Raw genomic sequence first — 25,633 nt, forward strand, 5'->3', positions numbered from 1 at the left:
TTGGCTCAAATGAAAACCACTCATGCTCGATCCAACCATCCATGCCTGATAGACCGGTATTCCGCACACCTTCAAGCCGGCTTCCGGTGGAAAAGAGTCATTAAAATTTTGGCATGAAAGGCCATCCTCTAACTAAAACAACAGCAATCAAGCCTAAGCCAACTCCCAAATGTCTTTCCATCAATCTCTGACAATTGCGACAAGAATGGGCCCACAAGATGAATGGTGATTAGAAGATCGATTACTTCATTTATCTGCTAAGAAAATGATTAATGAAATCTCTAAGGCTGCTGAGCGCTGACCGTATTGTTGCCCATCCTGAATAAAGTACAGTAGGTTGCTTCATATTAAAAAAAAGTATAGTAGCCTGGTTTCTAACAGATTTTTTTTAAACTAAAAGACGGACAGAACTCACATGAAATAGACTTGGACAGGTAATTTAGCCTGTGTCTTAGCTATCCGTCTCATTTATCAGAACCGGTAACTAGTAACTGGTTTAGCCTCATGTCATGTAATAAGCTAAATAAGCAGATGGTGAGCCCCTAAGATTTCAAGTTATGGCTTTGATTGATATATAAAACTTGTTGTATTGTAGGAGGGAGAATATTATTAGTTTCATATTAATTGTAAGCTAAAAGAAATTTTGATTTATGTAGAAAGTGACCATCCATCCTCTATGAAGAGCTTTCGGATGGATAGAATCATGAAGCCCATGATTTAAAGCAGACAATATCTCATATATATATATATATATATATATATATATATATATATATATATATATATATATATATATATATATATATATATATATATATATATATATATATATATATACATGCACACACTCTGAGCCACGAGCTCTTGATCATCATAAACCTCAAATACACACACACACTGAGCCATGAGCTCTTGATCATCATAAACCTCAAATAGTGGCACTCTATTGTCATGGGATCAAGGTAGTTACTTCCCACCACGACATAGATGAGGATGGTGGAGTAAACCCATTGCACCCATCTTCATATAATTGCAATTCCAGCTGCGATTTGGATTATGCGAAGTACAAAATGCAAAAGTTTCAAGAGTCGACGACAATTTCGGATGGATGTCTGATGTGCTCCGGCGCTAGTGAACGAACTTCGGAGACAGCGATTGAAGGAATTTCTCCCATCTTCTCCGGCATAGGTGGTCGGCAACATCGCTCGGCGAGGAAGAAGACGAGACGTGTCTTGGCGAAGAAGACGCGTCGCTCCATGGAGGATGCGCCTTTCGGAGAGACTTGGCCATCCCGCAGAACGGACGCGTTTTTTTAAATTATTTTGCTTTGTGCATGTACTGGTGGGCCTTGGGCCTCTTTTTGGGTCCACGTATCAGGGCTTGTTCTTCGAGTGGTTGGTCGCTGGGCTCCGCCTTCTTCGGTCTGGTTAGGCCATTTTTAAATTAAAAAGATTATGTCAATACGATTAGCATCCATCTTATTTTGCATTTCTTCTATGTAATTTTGCGTATAAGGTCTTGTTTTTGGCTTTTTTATTGGCTTGTGTACGTCAACTACCCATATTTACTAAATCCATAATTGCATGCAACATCTGTGACCGCATTCCAGCATATTGCTCATGCAAATAACAAAACCCGATTACTAAACTCAAATAAGTTTATTAAATTTTCATTTCTACAAAAGTTACATCTTGGCACTAAGAAATGTCGTCAATTTAGATGGCTCCCATCTTAAATGATTCCAAGAGACACTTCTTGGATTCACCTGTTATTTGATTTGGGAGATACCTCTCGATTCCTCTGTACACATCAATCAGAGCCTCTGAGCAGAACAGGTTTGTCGGATCCAACAATAACCCCGGATATACTGGCGAATATATAAACCACCGATACCTACCATATGCTACGTAGCTAAATGGTACTCAAGCCACCTATATTTTTAATTGGATTGAAGGGTAAGTCAAATGCATATGATCAAGAGTAAGTTCTTAGAAAAAATTAGCTATTATCTCATAGGTGATCATAGATTTTTCTCCTATTTCTATGACAATAAAGATATCGGCATATTTAGGCAGTAAATTCTCTATTTCACTATTTGTTAATAAAAACCTTTTTTTATTCTCTAAATCAAAATGAATAAAGGATGAATCAAAAGGATGGTTTATTACAAATAAAAGTCAAACATCTTATCTTCCAAAGCACCATGTCAAATCATGCATGGTCGCATGATCTCGAGCACATGATCGTTGAAATCTTCAACAGCCCTAACATGGTCCAAATTAAAAGCTTTGCATTGTATATAACATGATAAAATGGTTTGTATTCTTCTAAACCTTATGCAAGAAATCCATCTTGCACATATTTTTGCTACAATCAGTGTTATGAAACTTCCAACCTCAGTTGTGATTTAAACGTGTGTCACATCACCTGATTCCCACCGAGAAAGATCGCGAATCGTTCCACGGCCAGTCTGCTTAGACTGCTGACCAAGCCCGGCCCAAACGACGCTGAAGTGAATTGCTGAACCAAAGTGCCAAGCTAGCCAATAGGGTGCCCTGGACCTACCACGTCCAAGCGTCCCAACCAACATGGGCCGTATGTACCGTGCCCCCACCAACAACCGATAGCCAATAGGTCCCGAGCCCGGGCAACGCTCGCCACTGTCCACTGAGGCAGGCTTAAATTCGGGCTCTGATGGTCTCAGAGATTCCTGCAAGTCTCTCCATCTCCCATCACACCAAAGAAGCAAGCCCTGTTCCCTTCCATTAATGCCGAAGGCAAGCCCGGCATGATTGCATTACACCCCGTCCCTCCAACCAAGTACACGATGCCTTGTCAAATAAGTGGGCTGGCCCAGATTTGGATGGATAGGCCCCCCCCATCCCCATGTATTATAGTAACACGACATGTGGATGACTAGGAGACACAAAAATGGAAAAACGAGTCATGCTAGGGGGTGCCCGCTGAGAGACACACAAAGTTCCTTCTGCAACATGGCAGAGAAAGATCGGTACATAATTCAACAAGGGTTGGTGTCATGCACAAGACTCCAAGAGGTTGATTGAATCAGGAGTTTAGACGCAGCCAATGGGCTTTGAAGAACTCATTGTGAGATTATTTGGTGCTCCATAACATTCTCGAGAGAATGGGTCATGGTTGGGCTGGTGATGGCCCTCAACCAACTCTGGCTTGGCTGCAGGAAAAGGAAAACAGCATCCGCGCCCAAACAGAAGCTTATGGCGAGGGAAGCGGGAGATGGGATCGAAGGGATGCGTCCATTGTTTTCCCGATTCCCAACGGTTCGTGGGGCGAGAGTGACGTTTCAGGCGGCCAGAATCTTTCTTGCAATCAAGTTGCGGGGGCCGCCAGGATCCGACATTCAGACACGTACAATTCCCCAGGACCATAAACACCACCCTCCCCTCCCACTGCTTATCCCATTTAAGAAGGGATTTTCAAACTGGTGTTTGTATTTTTTTTTTTCCTCAAAAATAAAATGGTGATTATATTCGTATGGCCACTGGCTGCATACTAGTGTCTTCTCTCTCTTTCATACCCCTTTCGTGGTGTCATTCAATGTATGCGAGGGAGGCATCAATGAAGCCATTGAGAGAGAGAAATTAATGAAGCCTACATGAAAAGATGATACAACGCTATCGCTTATGCATGTTTGAGAGTGAGACGCCCACATGCCACACAGTGACGTACCGGTTTAATTCCTGCGTACGTTTTTGACTTCTGTGCATTTTTATTTTATTCTATCTATAAATAAATCTTGTAGGCCTGTAAGTGTACACACCTTTTGAGGGTAGGAGATTGTGGCCCAAAATTGCATTCTATGGCAATAACTCAAATTCCACTTCGCGGCGTATACAGCCTTCCATTTGTGTATGCACACCACACACACGCGCATATAGAGAGTTTGTGCCTTGGCAGCTTTGCAGACTACTACTATATTTTCTACGGTCTTGTAATAACTACATAATGGCGTATTTATTGTATCGCATATGGTGTAGCGCAGCTGCTGTATGGGCTTTGAATGATTGGAGATATGGAAATATTAAGTTCGAACCACCTTGTATTTTGCAGAAGATTTGCATTGAAATAACTGCGATAGGACTCGTGAACTAGCCGTTGGAATGTAAGGTTTCAATTACTCTCTTCTCGTAGTTGAGTATTACATCAATCCCTGCCAAATAAAACAGAGGCCCATCATCATGGCTGCACGATGACTGCTGCCAAGAGATAGGAACCTTGATAAACGGCAAGAAAACTTGAACTAATGGAGAACTTTCAGACCCTTTATTGTTTTTTCTTTTTTCTGATAAGAATTTCATATTCTTCATCAACTGGATAGAAGAGATGCCACCAGAAAAAAAAAAAAAAAAAAGGACACTGATTGCAACAGCGACTTCATTCTAGTTTATTAAAGAAGAGAGCTGATGATGGGATGGGGGGTAGTTGGGGGTGGTAAATGTGAAAGTAAATGAGGAGAGGTAGGACAAAGACTAGAGCATAACAAAGGCCAACGACGGCTGATCACTAAATGAGGCACTCTCATGCATCACCTGTGTCATCGGTTCTTTCCCCTATTCCTATTTATGTTATTTATCGTGGCACGACTTCTCCGTGTCTGATTTCATTCAAGCCTCTTTGCAGATGTTTACTGACGCTCACATTTATTTTGGCCTATTTCTCTCTCATAAGTTTGTTCTACACGCTGATCACTGTTGAAATGTTCATTCTGCATCCAAAAGGAAATGTAATTGCAAGGAGCCACTTGTTCGGCGTCTTATTTCACTCAACTTTGGCTATTTATACTTTGTATTTTATTACTGGTTAGTACTGTTATTACTGTCATCTTGAATTCTTTTGCATTATTCTATGGTGTGCAAAAGATACGCTATGGGTCATGATGGAAGGTACATAATTGTATGAGCAATGGAGGTGGAGATTAGAGTTGCTTATATTAAGCATCTACCAGACTTCCACAATATCAGATATTTCGATTTGACAATGATGCATTCTCATTATATGGCCTCTCTAAGAAGTAAGAACAGCTCAAACCATATTTTAAGGACAATTACCTTTTTTTTGTCCTCTGGGATCTCATCTTTTTATTCTTCTAAAACACAGTTGGGTAATGAAACATGAAAGAACCGATTAAAATTCTAGGTGAAATTAAATTTCATAACTTTCTAGCGAGGAGATTTGTGACCACAACATAGGTCCTAGATAAATCTTCAATTTGAGTTCATTCTAAGATTTTAAGGACCACCAATATTTGAAATTTTGTGAAGGAGCGATTATCTCTTGATGGTATAGCTGATGCCATCTGTTATTTTGTCACACTATCAAAACTTTGGAACTACTGTGAGAAGGGATTCTTGTCTGATTTTTGTAAACAGGAGGGTGCATTATAAACCATCTTTTCATCTTCACGCCTAATTTCATAATAAAAGCCTTTAGTGGATTCTATTTAGGTCATGTCAACTAAGTTCTCACAGAACAGAACCAGCTGAAAGGCTTACTATATGCTTGCTTTGAAATACATGACCATGCCACCAAATGTGACCTGAAAGTTCTTCTTTCTTCGGTAGTCTGTATCGTAGTGAATTATATCAGGCTTCTGTACCTTCTTTCTAAAAGGGATGGAACTAAAAGGGTGCAGGAGTTCATGCATATCAGCCTCCTTAAAGAGCTATTAGTAGATTTATAACTTTGAAAAAAAAAAGAAAAAAGAAAAAAGAGAGCTAGTTATTACTCCTTCAGCTGGTAAAGAACAGTATGCTTTTATTTGGTAGAAATATAGATATGCTGTAATTGTCAGAAACAAGGTAGCAATGTTGCTAAAACTTTTACTCTGAAATAAACTGTAAAAATAGTAATGTGGTTTGATAATCTTCGTTATGGGCCTCTATATTATTGGACTCGGTGGATAGAAAATATTGCACCAGATCTGGGTTCTCTATCATTGTCAATAATCCGCGTATGGGCTATATGGAATATTAAAAGAAACCCACTAAGGATATCTCATCTCTCCTCTGCTATAGCTTCAAAAAAAAAAATCTCTCCTCTGCTATATTTACTTGCCAAAAAAGTGATATCTTCAAGGGTCCAGGAGTCCTAAAAAAACGAAGAAAGTGCAGAATGACGATGAAGCTCTAAACCATTTTGAAGCTATAGTTGATAGACTGTATAACTAGTACTACTTTTTTCAGAAATACATAGCAACCCTATCAACTCCCGTAAGAGTTTATTCCTCTTAAAAAATTTCTTGTAAAAGTATTAGTAATAGCTCCTGTAAGAGTTATTTGGTTTGCTGGGAAGATACCAGAAACTCCCGTAGTAAATATGTCCATTCAAATAACAAGCTTCAGTTTAGTCTACAGGTACTTTTTTTGCTAATTTGAATCTGGAAGAATGAGACACAATCTAAGAACATAGTCCTGGCAATGTCAGGAGATCTTAATGCAAATTGAAGCTTGTTTAGTTGAAAAATGATGGAAGCTTATATGGTCCAGAAACAACAAAATTGGTTTCTATGGTGTCAGATTGATTTGTTCACTATGCAGCATAGAATCTATTTAATGCACGTGTACTCCACTCTCAGAATGTACTCCAAAAGAAATTAATAAACATAAGAATGGTTCACATTGGAAGGTGGGGGATTTTTTTTTTTTTTTTTGATTGGAGGCAGGACAATGATCCAAGAAGGAACTATCCTCCCTTGTAAATTAAATTGTTGTAAATGTAGCCATTAGTGGCTTCTGAATTCAGAGCCCTGGAGGAGATGAACATGGCGCTTTTAGCCGATGGACTCAGAGGCCACTCCAGAGAGAGAGAGAGAGAGAGGGAGGAGAATACAAAACAACCAGCAGCAGCGGCAGGGAGCAACAAGAAGACCGCCGTTTTGCTGTTAGGCAAGAGCTATGCTAGAAACTTCATATTTTCATCATCGTTAGGACTTCTGCAGGGTGCCCTTTTAGTGGAACACAACAATATTCGTCGCATATATGAATCATATTTCCATTAAAAAAAAAAAGGATATCGACCATTTTGTAGCCTCTCAACTATTTATCCGATTAATTTCATTGTGATGTCCACTTGTCTTTCATTTCATTTCTCCCTCCATGTGCATGGGGGAAGTCATGCGTGAGGGAACGTTTTAAGCCCTCTCTCTGAGAGGAAAATAACTAAAACAAAATATATTTTTTGATGTGAACAGGAGGTAGCAGAGCTAACCCCGTTCTATTAAAATAAAAAGCTCAGAATTTACAGATACATAACTAAAACAAAATAAGACCAAACAAACAATGCAGTGGTGAAAAGAGAACTGAACAACACACAACTTAAGAAACGAAACCCGCTTATTTCTTCCAAAAGAATTCTTCTTCTTTTTTTTTCTTTTCTTTTCTTTTTTTTTTTGATGATAAAGGAGGCAAAAGAAGCCACCCGGCCTTTATTAGTGTGTTCTTCCAAAAAAATTCTAAAGTTCCATTTATTTCAAAAAACAACGCAAAGAAAAGTAGCAAATGAACCATCCCATGCCTGCAAGACACAGTTCCTAATATGTGTTTGCCTCTAAGAAGTCCATTCCTTCCAAATTTTATGCATTCCTTAAGATACCTCCAGTTATTTCTAAGAAAAATAGACTCTTTTTCCCGATTATGTCAACAAAACAATTTTACCTTCAGGGAGAAATGGACTTCCAATATTTGATTCACGAAGGCCCAGAACTCTTTATCAACAACACTAGGCGCCGAAAGCTTAAGATGTCAGGGGAAAGGTCAACAATGTATAACTCCAAACGAATCAAGATATTTTGGACAATTCATATGAAGGCCTAAACAAGTCAAGGATGATGCAAGAGGACAACCGGAAATTACGAGAAGAAAAGGCTCAAAAGAATTGGCCTAAATGGGATATTTATTCTTATTTTTTTCCCATATAAGCCTGAATAAGTTTTTCCGTTCCTCGAAACGAAAAAACCTGAATAGGTTTTGGATCCATAAACTTCAGCTTTATTAACATGTCAACTGACCACTAGTGGTCAAAAGCTTAAAAACTGCTAGCCTCTGGCCATAACATTTTGCCGTGGTTCAGTGATCTATAGGAAGAGCACTTGACAAGAACACAACTGGGCTCTCATGTGTATGCTGTCAGCATTCATCACTTGGCCTTTGAATTATTTGCATTATTCTCTCTAATTACATTTCTTATTTTTGCCCAGGAATTCTTCTGGATTTCAAATCCCAGGCATCATGGCATCACCATGTGAAGCCACTGTTGTTTCTTTACCCTAGGCAATGTTAAAGGGCTGAGAGAACTGTTTTGTGAAACAAGGGAACAGGGAACAAGTATGTCGGAAATAGCGTAAGTACTGAGCCCAGGTCCCTTTCATGTGAATGGATGTTGTGATCGATCGTCCGACTGCCTTGAAGAACGCCCTACGTTCAAGTAGCATTTGCTTCGAACGGCTACTTTTGGTGGCTCGGGTACCCAAAACCAATACCATTTTCTTGTGCACTGAACGGGTTCCACGTAAGAGAGATGGAAAGTATATTTTGTGCTGACCAAAAAGCAAAGTCCTTTAAGATATTCCCTGGCAGTGGAGTTAAAAAGTTAGACAAGCATGGGGCTCCCCCTGAAGCTGTCAATGGAGTGGAGCATCTTGACCAGGATCTGAGTGAAAAAACATAGTTCAAAACGTCTTGACGGGAGAATTGCAATCTGACACATGGGGATGGCAATCGGATAAGCTCGAATGTCAATTGAATTAAAAATTTATCCATCTAATATTAATTTATTTATTAAATTAAATAAAATTTTAAAAATAAATTTAATTTATTTATTAAATAAATAATTCGATCTAATTTATATAATCTAATTTTTAACAAATTAAATAGATTGAATAAATTTTTAACGAACTAAGTGGATTTAAATAGATTAAATAGGCTGAGCGGATTACGACATCAGGATAGAAATAGATAAAATAAATTTTTAATAAATTAAATATATCTTAAATAAATTAAATTAGTCGAGTTATGATCTAATTAAATTATTAAATAGATCAAAATAAATTAAATAGATTAAAGATCTAAATCAGAATCCATTCTATTTGATAAACAAGTTAGATAAATTGATTTATATATCATCTAAATTCACGTATGTCAAACTTGAATCTGCTTAAAACTAGTCGTTCATGGTGCGACCTGACAAATCGGATCATAACTTGCTATTTTTAAAGATAAATTTTGTCAAATTACAATAAGTATGAAGCAATTAAGCGAATTATGGGCTAAGCCTCCAACATTCTGTTCTGCTTCTCATTCCTCTCATTAACTAATGGATGGAAAATAATAACCACTGGCTGTTTAAGCTTTCCCCCCCAGTTTGAAATAAAAATCATCATTCTTGCAATTGTTATTCTGTTGAAAGTCCTGCTATTTGTCGAGTACTTTTCCAGAAATAATTATTACTAGAAATAACTCTAATGTTATCTAAGGGGAGAAAAAGTCGGTATAAGAATTAGAATAGATCCTGAATCTCTGTTTTATTTGCTAGGTAATTCGACTTTATTAAGAAAACACAAGAAAAGCAAGCAGTTAATTGCATGATGGCAGCAAGTTTAAGAAGCAGAAGCATCGGTATAGCAATGGTGATATAATTTGGGTGACTCAATATTTAAATAACTGTCCCACCCAAAAATATACGATGCAATTCTGTTAAGAAAGGCTTCTCTCCAAAAATTCTGATGTGAATGGTCTTTAGCCACCAAATATCGTCAAGGATTTGATGCTATCTTAATGAATAATCTATATAAATGAGAGAATAAATATGTTGTGAAAAAGATAAAGAACAAGATAGAGAGGAAGAGGAAGACAGAGAAATAAGTTCAAAATCCGAATTCCAGGCAAACTTTTCTCAATAATCCATTCCATTCTCATATTACTACATTGAAAGAGGCTTTGTTCAGTTTCTTTAAAGAGAGAATATGAAAAATCTTTTTATAAACCAAATACAATATCGATCACAGATCATATGGCTTTAAAAACCTAAAATCAAAATCACTAGACACAAATATATTCTAAAGACCTAATAGTGACTGAAAACTATCGAAATAAAACCCGCAAGACCACATTATGATCAAATCCAGCATCAACAGCAACATCGTAATTTTGGATATTTACAGCATTTATTCAAAATGCCATAGGTCCCTCTTCCAATTCTAATTTTGTGCAATATTTCAAATATTTAAAAGCTTACTCAAGAATATTGAACTTGGTCAAAACTTTCCTTCCGTTGGCGGAAAAGTTTTTGCATGCGATTGCTGGGGCTTTTTCCCCCAAATTCAGGACCTTGCATCGGTTATGCAAAACATGCTTGTATAGATCGCATTGTAACATGGTTATGATAATGCCTCAGCAGCCTTAATAGCTATACATCAATTATATCTTGAACTTTATGAATCAATATAAGATTATGGCGGATTTTAATGTTGCTAAAAAATTTAAAGAACTTTTCTGTATGATTTAATTGTTGTAGTGGTCATTATTTACCCTTACAACATCATATAATAGCTAAGTGCAGCAAAATAATAATACAACAATGCTGTTGGGTATCCCTCCTTATGAGAAGATGTGGCCTATGTGTTATTGAGCCAAGTTTAAAGGAATAGAGAGGGCCATCGTTAAAGCCCAGATTCAGAATTTTCTCTCAGAATATAAAAGGATGAGAACTAGGATTTTCATGAGTGGTGTGTGGTGAGAATCCTAAGATATGCGTTCTACTCTCTGTAGAGAGACTTTTTTTATGCAATAAACCTCATTTAAGAAGCCATGGTAGATAGACTGGACAGAGCTTTACTTGAAGAAGTGGTGAGAAGATGTTGGTAGATTGGCGAAGATCCAGCAACATGTCCATATTCATGACTCTCCATATCTCTGTATATAGATAAGATCTTGGATGGGTTTCAGCCTGGTACTCTATCCAGTGAACCTAGTCACACATGGGTCATAGGCGAGGTTCATCCTAATACAAATTGTACTAACTTGGGACTTCAATAAAAAATACTAGCTATACAATGCACCACCAATGTAAGAGGGAAACACACTCACATGGTCCTTATAAATTCGATGACCAAGTTATGTTCCAAAACCTTCCTTATCCATCAGATGATACTTTGTATTGTTTAAAAATATTGATTTGCATAAAAATAATTTTAAATTTTTTGAACGGTGATTTTTGTTAAATAATGGCAGTTGTGACCGTTCTAAATGAATGGATAAAAATATTTATGTTCACCAGATTCTATACTTGTAGATCAATAGTGGCGATCATGGAACTGCACCTACCTGAAATTTATCCCAGTAAATTATAATGGCATTTAAAGCCGAAAGTTGTTAAAATTTCTTACTTAAGATCTAAAGAGAAGAGTGAACCGGGTGATCTGCTAGTGGTACAACCCCCCTCTCCTAGATGGAGGTCTAGGTTATTTTAAATCTTTTATACATTTATAGCGTTACAAGGTATCCTGAAGCCATTATCGCGGCCGTTGCATCCATGCAGCGGAGCACCAAGAGGGACCAATTTTACTGTCTCCTTGCGCTTGTCAAACTGTTAAAACTTGGCCTGCCCTCCTCGGTGTTGCCTTTTTGATCCCTTCAGTACCCGGAAATGCAGAATCTGTACGGTGCCGGGAACTGCCAATTTAAAACGCCATGCAGAGCGTCCAAAAATTAAAAAAAAAAAAAAAAAAATCCACACCCCTAGTGGCATTGCTGTGGTTCCCCTCCATTTGTCAGCCGATATTTTTCTATATTACCTCTCTCCTCCCTCCTTCCGCGTTCCTTCCAACGGTCCATTTTGATTCCTTCTCTCCTTTTTCCTCCTTCCTCCTCTCTTTCCTCTTGTTCTCATTTGTATTCTCTCTTTCCATAGTATATAATCCATAGTACTGTTTTAGTGACTGAAGGAGGAAGTAGAGCCATATAACTTAGGGAGTTATTCTGGAATCCATTTCTTATCGTTGTCCATAGACCCACCTTCATGAGTTCTTAGGTTTCTTTTATTTCCACGCTAGAGTTTGGCCATATTCATCCAAAACCATTGCAAGCGAGGTGGTTTTCCGACTGCTTCCGATATTACATCCGTAGTTAATCAGCCAGTGACATGGGAGACGGCTTATCTGAACTTTTCGAGGACACAGAGTTCGGGCACACCAACTTCTCCGGGGCCGCCTCCCCGGAGGACCTCTTTAGCATCTTGGAGAGCTTGGAGGATGCTACTAAGGAGGTTCCTCCCTTCAACCCATTTGAAGAACCTGTCCTTAGCCCGAGAGGTGGTGATCACGATTCTACGACAAGGCTAGTGTCTCGAGGTTCGGCTTCATCTAGCATTAGGGCTCATGAGATCGATGAGGGTGATGAGGAGACTAACCATGCCCGAAAGAAGCTTAAGTCCTCCACACTGGTTGCTTCGGTCGATGCGGCTGCCCAAGACGGGCAGAACAAGATGTCACACATCACGGTGGAGCGCAACCGGAGGAAGCAAATGAACGAGCACTTATCGGTACTCCGATCATTGATGCCATGCTTCTATGTGAAGAGAGTAAGATACCGTCAAGCCCTTTTTTCAGACCTCCCATCATCCTAAATAAGCTCTCTCAGGTGTTTGCATGTCTGGGACTATCCTTCTACTATTCTCCTCTTGCTTATATTTGTTGTTTAAACTCAGGGGGATCAAGCATCCATCATAGGAGGGGTCGTTGATTACATCAAGGAGTTACAACAAGTCTTGCAATCCCTGGAGGCCAAGAAGCAGAGGAAAGTCTACAGTGAGGTTCTCAGCCCCAGACCAGTTTCGAGCCCTAGGACGACACCACTGAGCCCGAGGCCTCCGCCTCTGAGTCCAAGAAAGGGCTTGCCGGTAAGTCCAAGAACCCCTCAGCCAGGCAGCCCCTACAAGCCAAGAATGCAGCAAAGCTATCGCTCCCCGACGTTGGTTCCATCTCATGAATCCTCCCCCACCATTGAGAACAACGTCTGCGAGCTCGCGGCCAACTCCAAATCCCCGGTTGCGGATGTAGAGGTGAAGTTCTCCGGTCCTAACGTGCTCCTGAAGACGGTGTCGCATCGCATCCCTGGCCAGGCTCTGAAGATAATCGCCGCCCTTGAGGGCCTCTCTCTCGAGATACTCCATGTAAGCATCAGCACCATTGATGATACCATGCTCAACTCATTCACCATCAAGGTATCTACACCCCTCACCCCCATGTTTCTTTTTATATCTTCTTAAAAACCTATATCTAGACCTGTAGCCACTGAAGAACCTGATCGTCTAGATTTTACTTCTTATTGGTCTAGCTGGTTTAATACATATATCTTCTTAGCACCAAACAAGGCATGTAGATATATATGTATAAGAGATGTAGTTTTGTATTTACGAGGAATCTGCAACAAAGTCAAAGCTGTTCAAGATGCTTACACTTATGTTGGATGCTGCTCATGCAACTTGGAACCACTATTGCTTTCCGGGTTCTTTTTTAAGTGAAAAAGGGCTACTATTTTACTTAAATTTGCTAGCTAGTAAATGTTTTATATCTACTGAAGTTTAAATACTAGAGGCACTCGGACCATGTTTGTTTTTTTTTTTCGTTTTTTATGCATCAAAAAGAAGAAGAAAAAGGATTGATTAAACGAGATGCAGGGAAGAAGACAAAAACTAGGTTAGATTGAGTAGCCACATGAGGCCAAGAGGATCCTACAAAATTTATCTTTTAAGATGATATAGCTAACGTGTAGGCCTGTTTACATTACATGTTGAGCCTGTCAGTATTTAATGACACATTAAAGTTGAAAGAACAAATTTTGATGCTTTTACTTACACGACTGTACATCCTCTCTTATCTTAATAAAAGCTGGGGACAGCCGCTTGCCGCCTCCATTTACATGAAAAAAACTTACACCTTACTGTTTAGCTCAGCATATCATTGATGAACTCAACTTTCTGAGCAGCCTTTCTTGTTGACATCATTTCTCTTACTCTTTGGTTCAGCTTTTCTTCCACCTTATCATTTCTCTGGGATGCCATGGTGCTATATTCTTCATCCAAGTATTCTCCACTTAATAAAGAGATTAACAACCTTCGATCCTTCATGAAAGATAGCTTAACCATTGTTTACGTCAAATAAATACACTGAGAAGCCAGATAGGTCTGAGATATCAACCCTTGCCAGAGAACGATGTAGTTGGAGAACATCTTTTGCCCAAGGAAGTGTATTTAATTGATTTGGCTCATAAGTGAAACTTTGGTTATGAATTTGCATGAAAAAAAGAGAACTATTATGATCCGACATTTGATTTCATGGCAATCTTGGAATCTATTCTATTAGCTACTTATTATGGTTGACTGCCATTAAATGATTGTTAATGAGGTTTTAGGTATTTTTGCAGATATTTGCACGTCTAGTAATATATCTAATATTTTCCCTTTCAACAGATCGGAATTGAGTGTGAACTTAGTGCGGAGGAACTAGCACAGGAAATTCTGCAAACATTCTCATAAATCCGCCGAACGCAACATCAACCATAATCTAACATCTAGCTCAGCTCCCTCGATCGGTCTCGGCTCTCGTCCAGCAACTGCTCAGTAGCAAAGAAAATGTGGAAGGCACCGACAATAATCAAGTCCATCTTGTTAGAACATGACTCCTTAACCTTTTGTTGTAATCCATGTAACTTTCACTTCAAGCTTACATTCTAATTAAGTGTGGTTTCTTCGGCTTTCTACCTCATGCTCTTGCGTGTTGGTGTAATCTCATTTAATTAATTTTCCCCATTTATGTTAATGGAGAAGCTCCACATTATGGTAAAATTTAGACCATTCACCCGAAGCAACACTTGAGGGTTAACAAACGAGGTAGAACACTGTTACGTTAATAACTAAAAAGAAACTCAGCTCTTAAAGTTTTTCGAGACGACTAGTTCTTAAATTTTTCTATTTTTTTACGTACCCTTGTTTTCCTTTGTAGCAAGAAAAATTCATAATATATACCTGCTTCCCATAAAAAATTTACAGTTAGAAGACTTATCCTGTACTTGTCTGTCAAAAAAGACTTATCCTGTACTATAGGTTAAAAAGTTTCCACCCCCAACCAAAAAACCCCTGTACCATGTAGCATGTAGGTGCGGACTAGCGGGCCGTACTTGCGTTGGTTCTTAGGTTTTGCGGCACCGTGCACGCCATGTTTCTTTAATTTGTCATTGTGAAGAGAGATTTGACACAGTTGATGAATAAGAAATAAAACTTAGATGGTCAAGGAATGGAACAAATTACAAATTTTTTTTTTGAGATTTATATTTATTATATTTATATACATTAGTTTGTAAAATTTTTATTTATATTCAATTAAATTAACGATATTAATGGGATGGAGAGGAAGATATGCATATTTTCTTTTTTTAATAATTATTATATCATTTAATATTATTTTGATCATTTTTCTAATTTATCCGACATTATATTTGGATCTCATTTAAAATTAATGATTTAATTAATATTATAATAAGTTATGAATTAAAGTATTGAATAGAAATATATTTTAAAGAAATAAATATAGATTTTTAAAATTATTAGATGTAAATATAATTTATTTCTAAATTTAGGATATTCTTCATAATCTACTCTAAAAAATTTTTTTAGATAATTATGATCGCATTGCCTACTTCACCCTCCTAGCTTGTAAGCCAGATTATTGAGGTGAAGACGATATTTCGACGCACCACAGGGGCGCGGTGAATAAAAGGATAGACATCCATGTGGTCCGCATTAATCCAAACTTTTGAATATATTGGGACAATTCAACCCACCCCCAATTTTGACTCTAGATCGATCTCATAAACACAATATACCGATCGACTAACAATTAGTTAACTGACCGACAATCGACTATTCTCAACCATCAACGGACAATCACGACAATTCAGTTAATCTCCGATCGATGACCATTGATATATCAGAGTTACCGATCGATGTTTATTCGGATCTCCATGATTACCGACATATTATTATTATCGATATACAGTCGGTAATATCTGAAACTGCCAGCACAGAAAGCACGTAATGGCCAGAACATGATTAGTGGCAGATGTAACCATCCATCCCACAATCACATAATGTCAGAATATGCGGAACTACGTATCTAACCATTATAAACGGTTATTAACATGTCACGATCATCAGTGGGCATAAGCAGCCCATTAACTCTAAGATTATGGCCCGATAATTATCCTTTAGTGCCATAAAAGCGGGATCACGTGTTCGACGGTTACATCTGAATCACCTATAAAAGGGAGGTAAATGAATAGTATTGGTAAGACAATTCTGGGCTAATTCTCTATCACTTTCAATATTCTATCTGCTGTTCATCACTCCCCACTGACTTAAGCATCGGAGGGTCTCTTCTGGATATACTTTCGGTCAGTGCGGACTTCTTTTGCAGGTGCTCTTCTCCAGCGACGGACACAACAGGAGATTGACCGCAACAGATTGGCGCACCAGGTAGGAGGCGAAATACGAGTAATCATGGCAAAAATTAGAGCTCAACATTCAACAGGATCTGTGAGGCAATCTTCTCATCGAAAAGATATTCCCCCCACCTCCATTGGCAAAGCTCAGCTCTTCGTGTCCTGTGATCACTATGGATGCACAAATTGCTATCCTAATGCAGTAAATGAAGGTATTAACAGAGGCAGTCCATAGCCTCTAACAGCAACAAATACAGCGGCAGCAGCAACCACCAGTGGAGGAGCCAGTGGCTCATTCAGTGCCGTTTAGGCACAGCCGCCGTCTTTCACGACGTTCACCCTCTTCATCTCCAGAGCGACGACCGTCTCGATACTCTCACCGAGACGGACAACCGCATTCTCGATACTCCCATCGTGCCGCCCATCCTTCGCGGCATTCTCCTTCTCCTTTCCGTGTACATAGTATCAAGAAAGAGAAAAGGCCGCGTACACCTTCTGCTTCTCCATCCTCAAATTTTTTAAGGAACTCTACCCCCGAATTGTACCGACAACGACGGTTCGACGACTATGAGCGCAAGTTCAAGAAAATCGATCGTTAACTTGTCCGACTTCATGTAAAAGATCGAAAGTCCTTCAACGATTATGACTTCCACACTGTCCAACCTCTCTCTTAACACATCCTAGATGAACTGATTCTATCTCATTTCAAGATGCCGTAGATGGAACCATACAACGGCTCCACCAATTCAATCGACTATTTGGAGAGCAATAAGGCTCTCATGATGATCTAGGGGACAATCGACGTCCTCTTATGTATCGGCTTTCCAACGGCTATTTGGAAGGCTGCTCGAGCTTGATATTCTGAGCTTCAGTCGGAGAGCATTAACTTCTTCGAGCAGCTCGAGCATTTTTTCGTAGCCTATTTCAGCACTAGCCGAAAGGTGCTACAGACATCAGACAGTCTCTTCTCCATTAAACAAGGTGAGTCATAGACATTAAGAGATTTTGTGGCTCGTTTCAATACGACCACACTTGAGGTTAGGGACCTCAATAAAGATATGACCATATCGGCTATGAAGAGGGGTTTGAGGGGATCCAGATTTACCTATTCTCTGAACAAGACTCTTTTCCAGACTTATGCTGAGCTTTTGGAGTGCGCATACAAGTATATATACATGGATGAGGGCGCTTCTAACCGGTGCCAAATAGAAGAAAAAGGTCAAAAAAAAAGTGGAAGAAAGATGAAGCTCCGATCGAATCAAGTTGGACCACCATCAATAAATGAGCTTCACCTCAATGACAGAGTCCAAAGCCAAATAGCTATGATAGGTATGACTCCTATACTCCTCTTTCTGCTCTCCATGCGCAGATCTTGATGAAAATCGAAGGAGAGAAGTATCTTCGACACTCTCTGTCAATGAAAGCGCCACCGAAGAGCCATGACAGGAAGAAATACTGTCGGTTTCATTGTAATCATGGACACGATACCGAACAGTGCATTCAACTCAAGAACGAAATAGAGGTCCTGATTCGATGAGACAATCTCGAAAAATTTCGATGAGATTGCCCGACTCAACCTTCCACTGACCAACAGTCTCGACCATAAGCTGAGAAAATGATCAACAATCGATCGATGGCGGGAGTCATCAATATGATTTCCAGATGATAGAATGATCGGAGGACAACTTTCAAAGAAGAGTCGGCAAAGACATGACGACTTGATAATGTAATTTTTTTCAGAAGATGATGTCCAAGAAATACAAACTCTCTATGATGATGCTGTCATTGTCTCAACGATGATAGCAAATTATGATATAAAAAAAATTTTAGTTGATAATGAAAGCTCAACTGATGTTCTTTTTTATTCGACTTTTTTTCGAATGCGACTACCGACTGATCGACTCGAAAGAGTCTCGACGTCATTGGTCAGTTTTATTGGGGATGTAATTACTGTAGAAGGAGAAATCACTCTCCTATTAACCTGTAGGAGCAGATCCATGATAGAATACTATTCTCTTGACATTCACAGTCGTTCGAGTTTTCTCGGCTTATAATGCCATACTCGGATGACCTGTTCTTAATACCTGAAGAGCAGTAGTTTCAACATATTATTTGCTGGTCTGATTTCTAATAAGAAATGAAGTCAGAGAAATACGTGGAGATCAACAACTTACTCGACGCTGCTTCTTCATCTCTATACAAAATAATCGATCTGAAGACTCTTTGTCTGTCGATAAATTGGATCAAAGAGAAAATAAAGAAAGGGATGAACCAATTGAACAACTGATTTTTATCCTGCTAAAAGAAGATCTTGAGAAGATAGTCTATATTGGATCGTAATTGTCTAATCTAGAGCGGCAATAACTGATAAATCTACTAAGAGCAAACATTGATATTTTTACTTGGTCGGCTACTGATATGTCAGACATTCTTCTAGAGATAATAACCCATCGATTAAATATTGATCCAAAAGTTAGATCGATGAGACAAAAGAAAAAACCTTTTGCTCCTGAAAGACAGAAGATCATCAATGATGAAGGCGACAAGTTTCTTGCAGCTGGCTTCATCAGAGAAGCTAATTATGTCGATTGGCTCGTCAATATAGTAATGGTGAGAAAAGTCAATGAAAAATGAAGAATCTGCATCGACTATACAAATCTAAATGAAGCTTGTTCGAAGGACTTTTTTTTGTTAAAGATCGACCAACTAGTTGATGCGATTTTGAGACACTGACTCTTAAGCTTCATGGACATCTTTATAGGTTACAATCAGATTTGGATGGCATTCGAAGATGAAGAGCAAACAGCTTTCATAACCGACAAAGGCATCTACTATTACAAAGTAATGCCATTCAGTTTAAAAAATACTGGAGCTACTTATCAATGGCTAGTCAACAAGATATTCAAATCACAAATTGGGCAAAATATGAAAGTTTACGTTGATGACATGCTGGTGAAAAGTCCTCAAACTTCTGACCATGTTCGGGATCTGGAAGAAGCCTTCGACATATTTCAACGATATCAGATGAAATTGAATCCAATCAAGTGTGTATTCGGAGTAACTTTTGAAAAATTATTTAGATTTTTGTATCACAATGAGGATTTGAAATCAATCCCAAAAAAATAAAGGCTATCATCAATATGAAGCATCCAAGCTCCAAAAAAGAGATACAACAATTCAATGGAAGGATCACTGTACTTAGTCGGTTTATCTCAAGATCCGTAGAAAGGTGTTTGCCTTTCTTCAAGATTCTGAGATAAGCAAAAGATTTTTCATGGTCGGATGAATGTCGATAATCCTTCGAAGATCTAAAAAGATATCTGGCATCTCCACCGCTACATACAAAATTGAAGATGGGAGAAACTTTGTATCTTTATTTGACAACTTTGACAGAGACAGTTAGTTCGATACTCATCTAAGAAGATGAAAATCGAATTCAATGACCTATTTACTATACCAGCAAGGTGCTTCATAATACTGAAGTAAGATATTCAAAGGCGGAGAAAATGATCTATGCTCTAATCATATCATCGCAAGGACTTCATCTATACTTCCAAGCATATCCCATTATCATCTTGACAGATCAGTCATTGATGATGATTTTATACCGACCTGATACTTCGGGACGAATGATAAAGTGGACAATAAAACTTAGCGAGTTCGATATTCAATATCATCCACGTCCATAGATGAAGGCACAAATTTTGATCGATTTCATCATCGAAGGTACCATACCTGACAATAATCTCGAGGATGAATCCAAAAATAAAATAAAGCAAGTCGAAACTCCCGAGCCTGATCTAACATCGGTGTGGATGCTGCATAGTGATGGAGCATCCAACGCACAAGGCAGTGAAGCTGATCTCATCCTTACTAATTTCGAAGGGATTGCAACCTAATATGCCCTTCGATTTAATTTCAAAGCTTCAAATAACCAAGTCGAGTATAAAGCTCTCCTAGCTGGCTTGAAGATTGCTAAAGAGCTTGACATTGAAAATCTGAAGGTCTTCACCGACTCATAATTGATTACCAGACAAGTTAAGGGCGAGTTTGAAGTCTGAGATCCCATTATGATAAAGTATCTTCAAAAAGTGAAAGATCTTACATCGTCGACTCTAAAATATTTTGAGATCTCTCATATTTCAAGAACAGAAAATGCTCGAGCCGACGTACTTTTTCAACTTTTAACCACTTCATTCAACTCACTGGATTGGACGTTCATCAAATACCTTGGACAGTCGAGTGTTAATAAAGTCGAAGAAGTGCTATAACTCAATGATGAGCCAAGCTGGATGAATCCGATCATCCAGTACTTGACTGATGAAACTCTACCTACAGATCCTTAAGCCAAACGATTTAGATGGATGGCCTCACAATATATTTTGATGAATGACCAACTTTATAAGAGATCATTCTCTCTTCCCTTACTGAAATGTTTGAGATCAGTGGATGCCGACTATGCACTCCGAGAAGTTCATGAAGGAATTTGTGAAAATCACTTGCAGGGCAAATCTTTGGCTTATAAAGTTTTACGACAACGATATTATTGGTCCACCATGAAGAAAGATACAGCTGAACTCATCCGAAGATGTGAACCATGTCAAAAGTATGTAAATATACAACATCAACCAACTAGTCAGTTGACATCAATTATTGCACCATGATCTTTCGCACAATAGAGAATCGACATACTTGGCCCTTTCCCTCCGGCATCTAGTTAGAAGAAGTTTATAGTGGTTGTCATTGATTACTTCATCAAATAGGTAGAAGCTAAATCTTTGGCACAAATCACTGAAAGTAAGATGAAAGATTTTATTCAGAAGTTAATCATATGCAGATTCAGTCTACCACACATCATTATCACTGACAATGATCGATAATTCGACAATCAGAGCTTCAAAGAGTTCTGTGCGAAATTTTATATTACACATAAGTTCACATCAATCGGCCATCTACAATCCAACAGTGAGGTGGAAGTGATAAATCGAACAATCATATATGATCTTAAGACCAGACTGAATGAAGCTAAAGACCTCCGGATGGAAGAATTGTATCCGATCTTATGGACATATCGGATAACTCCTCGTATACCGATGGGAGAGTCATCGTTCAACCTGACCTACGAAACAGAAGTGATGATTTCACTTGAGATCGGATTATCATCGTAAGAGTTGAATAGTATGATGAGTCGAGCAATTCAGAATGTCAGAGAGCCGATCTAGACTTACTTTCAGAAGTCTGACAGCAAGCTCAAATTTGAATGGTAGCATATCCACAGAGAATAGTCTGATATTATAATGCAAAAGTTAAGTCGAAGGTCTTCCGTTCAAAAGATCTGATCCTAAGAAAGGCAGAAGTTTCAAAGCCTCTGAATCAGAAAAAGTTGTCTTCAAATTGAAAAGGACCCAGAATAACCGAAATGCTTCGATCGGATGTATATCGACTAGAAACTCTTGATGAAATAATTATTCTTCGAACTTGAAATATTGACAATTTGAAAATGTATTATCAATAAAGTTGTTCCCATGTATAATGTTCAGAATGAAATATTGGAATTCAGAATCATAAAAATTTTAATCAACTACATTTACAAAATAACATTAGGTCGATAAATAATTGATCAATTTTATCTTAATTTTTCATTATAAAAATAGACATATCGACTGTATCTCGATTTTTCACTATAAAAATCGACTCCAGTCGAATGACTACTTATGCCGACTTAGTTATAACTAAATAAAATATTATGCCGATTCGATCCTGATCAAATCAAAAATATACCGACTTGACTACAGTCAGTCGAAGAATATTCGGCTAACCACTATTTATCAAATATCTAGACATACTGATTTGACTATGGTCAGTCGAAGGATATTCGACTTATCACTATCTATCCAAATACCTAAAAGATAAGGTATGTCGACCAATATTCGACTAATAGGCAAACTCTACTACAGTTATTATTGAACATCCGATTCGCTAATGGATAATCGGTTGTCTGACTATGATTCTACAACATTGGAAGTATAAAGAGAAAAATATCAAAAGAGAGTTTGTACTTAATTTTTTTTTTTTATTCACCGAAGAGAATGTTACAAAATTGAACCGAAGTTCATTTACGTACAAAAAAGATCTGATTATAAAAAAAGAAATTACACCAATCACCAGTCATTTTCTTCATCACCTTGCTCCGGCACAGCTTCGGTAGTTGGAGCAAGCCCTGATGCAGTCGGTGCATCTTCTTCAGGTGGTGCGGGGCCCTCTTTTGCAGTCTCTTCTTTCGAATTTGGAGGAACGATGCTGCTCAAGTCCAAGTTCAAATATAATTTTTCGACTGTATCTCGATCGTCCTCGTATTCGATGCAGTAGGAGGCGAATCCACCCTCGAGAATCTCCTCCTTGAATTCTTCCGAATTCTTGAAGTTCTTGACAGCTAGACTTAGGACATCTCTCGCCGACTCGACTTCAGCTTTCGCGGAGGCTGACTCGGCATCGCCAGTGCCAGCCTTTCCATGGTGGCCCGATACTTTTCACGCTCCACTTCCAGTTCTTCAATATATTCATCTATCTCTCTTTAGAGCCGACTGATAGAATGTTTCTTGCTCCTGATCCGAGACTCGGGAGACGTAATATTCTAATGAGCTGACTCAAGCTCGGCTGTGAAGGACTGCAGATCAACCGTCATGCAGGAGATCTCTTCTTGAGGTGTCTTCTCCCGCTTGGTTGTTGTTTAAAGCTACTCAATGACAGCAGTCTTCTCAGCACTGGCAGCCGCCACCTTGTCCATCCTAAATCGATGAAAGTCGATGATCTTTCGATATCTGCTTTCTAGAGCATGCAAATCGTGCACCCACTGAAAATAGAAGACAAGTCAAGTTGGATTAAAAAAAAAGAAAAGAGGAATGTCGAAAAATTATACCCCAAGTACCGTCGGGTAGAAGGAGGAAAATATTTTGGATACAGTCCGATTTCTTCTACTCTCCCTATCTGTAGGGAAAAGTGTGGCCTCGATGAGTCGCTTGGCCAACGTCGGATTGGCCAAGGGTGACTCACCTTCAAAAATTCTAATGTCAACAAGGGTGGGAAGGCCCATAGATGACTCATCATCCATCGAGGTAGCCAGAGCCTTCCCCCGGTCTTCAGTCGACGGTCGCATGCTTGAGACCACTGGGAAGTTAGCGCTTGACTGTGCCCGAGACCGCTCTACTGGAGGAACAGTTGGCGCAGCCACAAATTGCTTGGGTTCGACTGCGACTTCCGACTCAGCTCGAATCCCCATCGATGGAGCTGCTGATGGTTCTACTGCGGCTTTTTCATCCCTCGCCGCCCCGACTCCAATGGACGGCGCTTCAGTCAGAAGAAGTGTTATCAGAGCTGACAATACTAGGACTGGCTCTGGGCTGACTCCGACAGAATGTCGAATTCTCTTGCCGATATCGATGGAGAATTAACCCGACTCTTTCTCGATGGTCGAAAGAATCCAGCATCGATCACTGTCCTCTTCTTGGTAGCATGCGAACGGATGTCAGCTGCTGACACTCGTGCCCTTATCCGCATAGCTGCAATCAAAAGAAAAAGATCAGTACAAAGTTTAGAAATAGGCAGAAGAAAAAGTGAAGTGACCGATTATGATATATCTAGAGAAGTTACCGAACTAAGTCCGGTATCGTAGAGAACCTGTTGGTGATCAGCTCTTATTGCGGTGGAACTTTCATATCCTTTAGTTGGAGGAAGTCTTCTTGATCAGCTACATCCACCCGACTATTCTTGTTGGGGCCAGTTCTCGGATTGCCCCAGCTTGAAGGAAAGCCTCAGGAGGAAGAAGAAGAAACAAAAAAAAATTGAATCTTTCATCCATGAATGGACAATAGAAGATCGGAGATAAAAGAAAGATCCTTCCTCGGGTTGAAAAACCACCAATCCTTGATCTTAGGGTGAGGACGGAGAACCAACAAAGTCTGAAATAAAGATGGATGAGGATCAGTCGGAATAAGATGACATAATAAAGCAAAACTAATGATCAGTCTGATGGAGTTCGGAGCCAGCTGAGTAGGACAGAGACCATAATAATTGAGAAGATTCTGAACGAATTTTGAAATCAAAAATCGAAGACTGACCCGAAGATCCTCCACATAAAATGCGACTTAGCTCGAAGGAGGAGAGTTCACTCGACCGTCCGGATCAGGAGCAGAAAGCTGATATTACTCCAGGATATGGTGTTGTTCCTAGAGCCACTCAACATTGGGTTCGGATAAAAAAGAAACTTCTATTTTCAGACCCGATGGAGAATCGTCGGTCGGATTCTTCGATCAACTATCCCGAGAAGATGAAGCCTTCTTACTTACCATTGAAAATGAAGAATTAAAGGAGAAAAAGGAAAACCCTAAAAAAAAATCCTAAGAGAGAGAAAGGAGAACTCAATTTGGAGTCAAAGATGACGCAAGGAACAGGACTTGAAAAGCTCCTAGTAGTGGGGCAAAACCTTCTGGCAGAACCTTCTATTGCAGAGGAAAACAACGAATGTAAAAGTAAAATTCAGATGAAAGCAATTTTGTATATATAGGATCCCTCAATGGTCTGGATAAAATCATTTAAATCAGAGTCTCCTTGGATATCGGCATGTGGCTACATCAAGATTAACCATTGATCAGACAATTCGACGCACCTATTGTCAGATCATGCCACCTCACCATTATCCGCGTGAACAGCTCAGATCCAATAATATTTTGATATGTGGCCAAGATCTACTCAAATCGTTTGGATTCTCCGGATGTCGAATTATCTATCCAAAATGACATCCCAATGATGATCTCATAGATATCGAAACAACAAAACAGCTAGAGATCTCTCGTATTTCAAAAATCATTAACGTTAGTAGTTGAATCGGAGCTCGAAGCAGCACGTGACGTGACAACTTTCTTCATCCAACGTGATAGACCAGGTGACAATATGCACGTCAGGCCATTTTGGACTTGAGAGTGGAGGACAACTATTGGGATAATTCAACCGACCCTCAATTTCAACTCTAGATCGACCTTATAAATATAATATGCTGACTAACAATCAGTTGACCGACTGACAGTCGGCTATTTTCAACCATCGAT

The 25,633-nt window shown here is 39.0% G+C and overlaps 1 protein-coding gene across 1 annotated transcript; it reads left to right on the forward strand.

The window, feature by feature from the left end:
* Positions 1 to 11,894: 11,894 nt before the first annotated feature.
* Positions 11,895 to 14,849, forward strand: LOC105040725 (transcription factor SPEECHLESS). The gene is made up of 3 exons (XM_010917382.4): positions 11,895 to 12,612; positions 12,739 to 13,254; positions 14,503 to 14,849. Exons 1-3 carry the CDS (start codon positions 12,175 to 12,177, stop codon positions 14,566 to 14,568), a joined length of 1,020 nt encoding a protein of 339 aa, XP_010915684.1. The 5' UTR covers positions 11,895 to 12,174; the 3' UTR covers positions 14,569 to 14,849.
* Positions 14,850 to 25,633: the final 10,784 nt, after the last annotated feature.

The sequence above is a fragment of the Elaeis guineensis genome, chromosome 3, assembly GCF_000442705.2.
Source record: "Elaeis guineensis isolate ETL-2024a chromosome 3, EG11, whole genome shotgun sequence".
Classification (NCBI taxonomy): Eukaryota; Viridiplantae; Streptophyta; class Magnoliopsida; order Arecales; family Arecaceae; genus Elaeis; species Elaeis guineensis.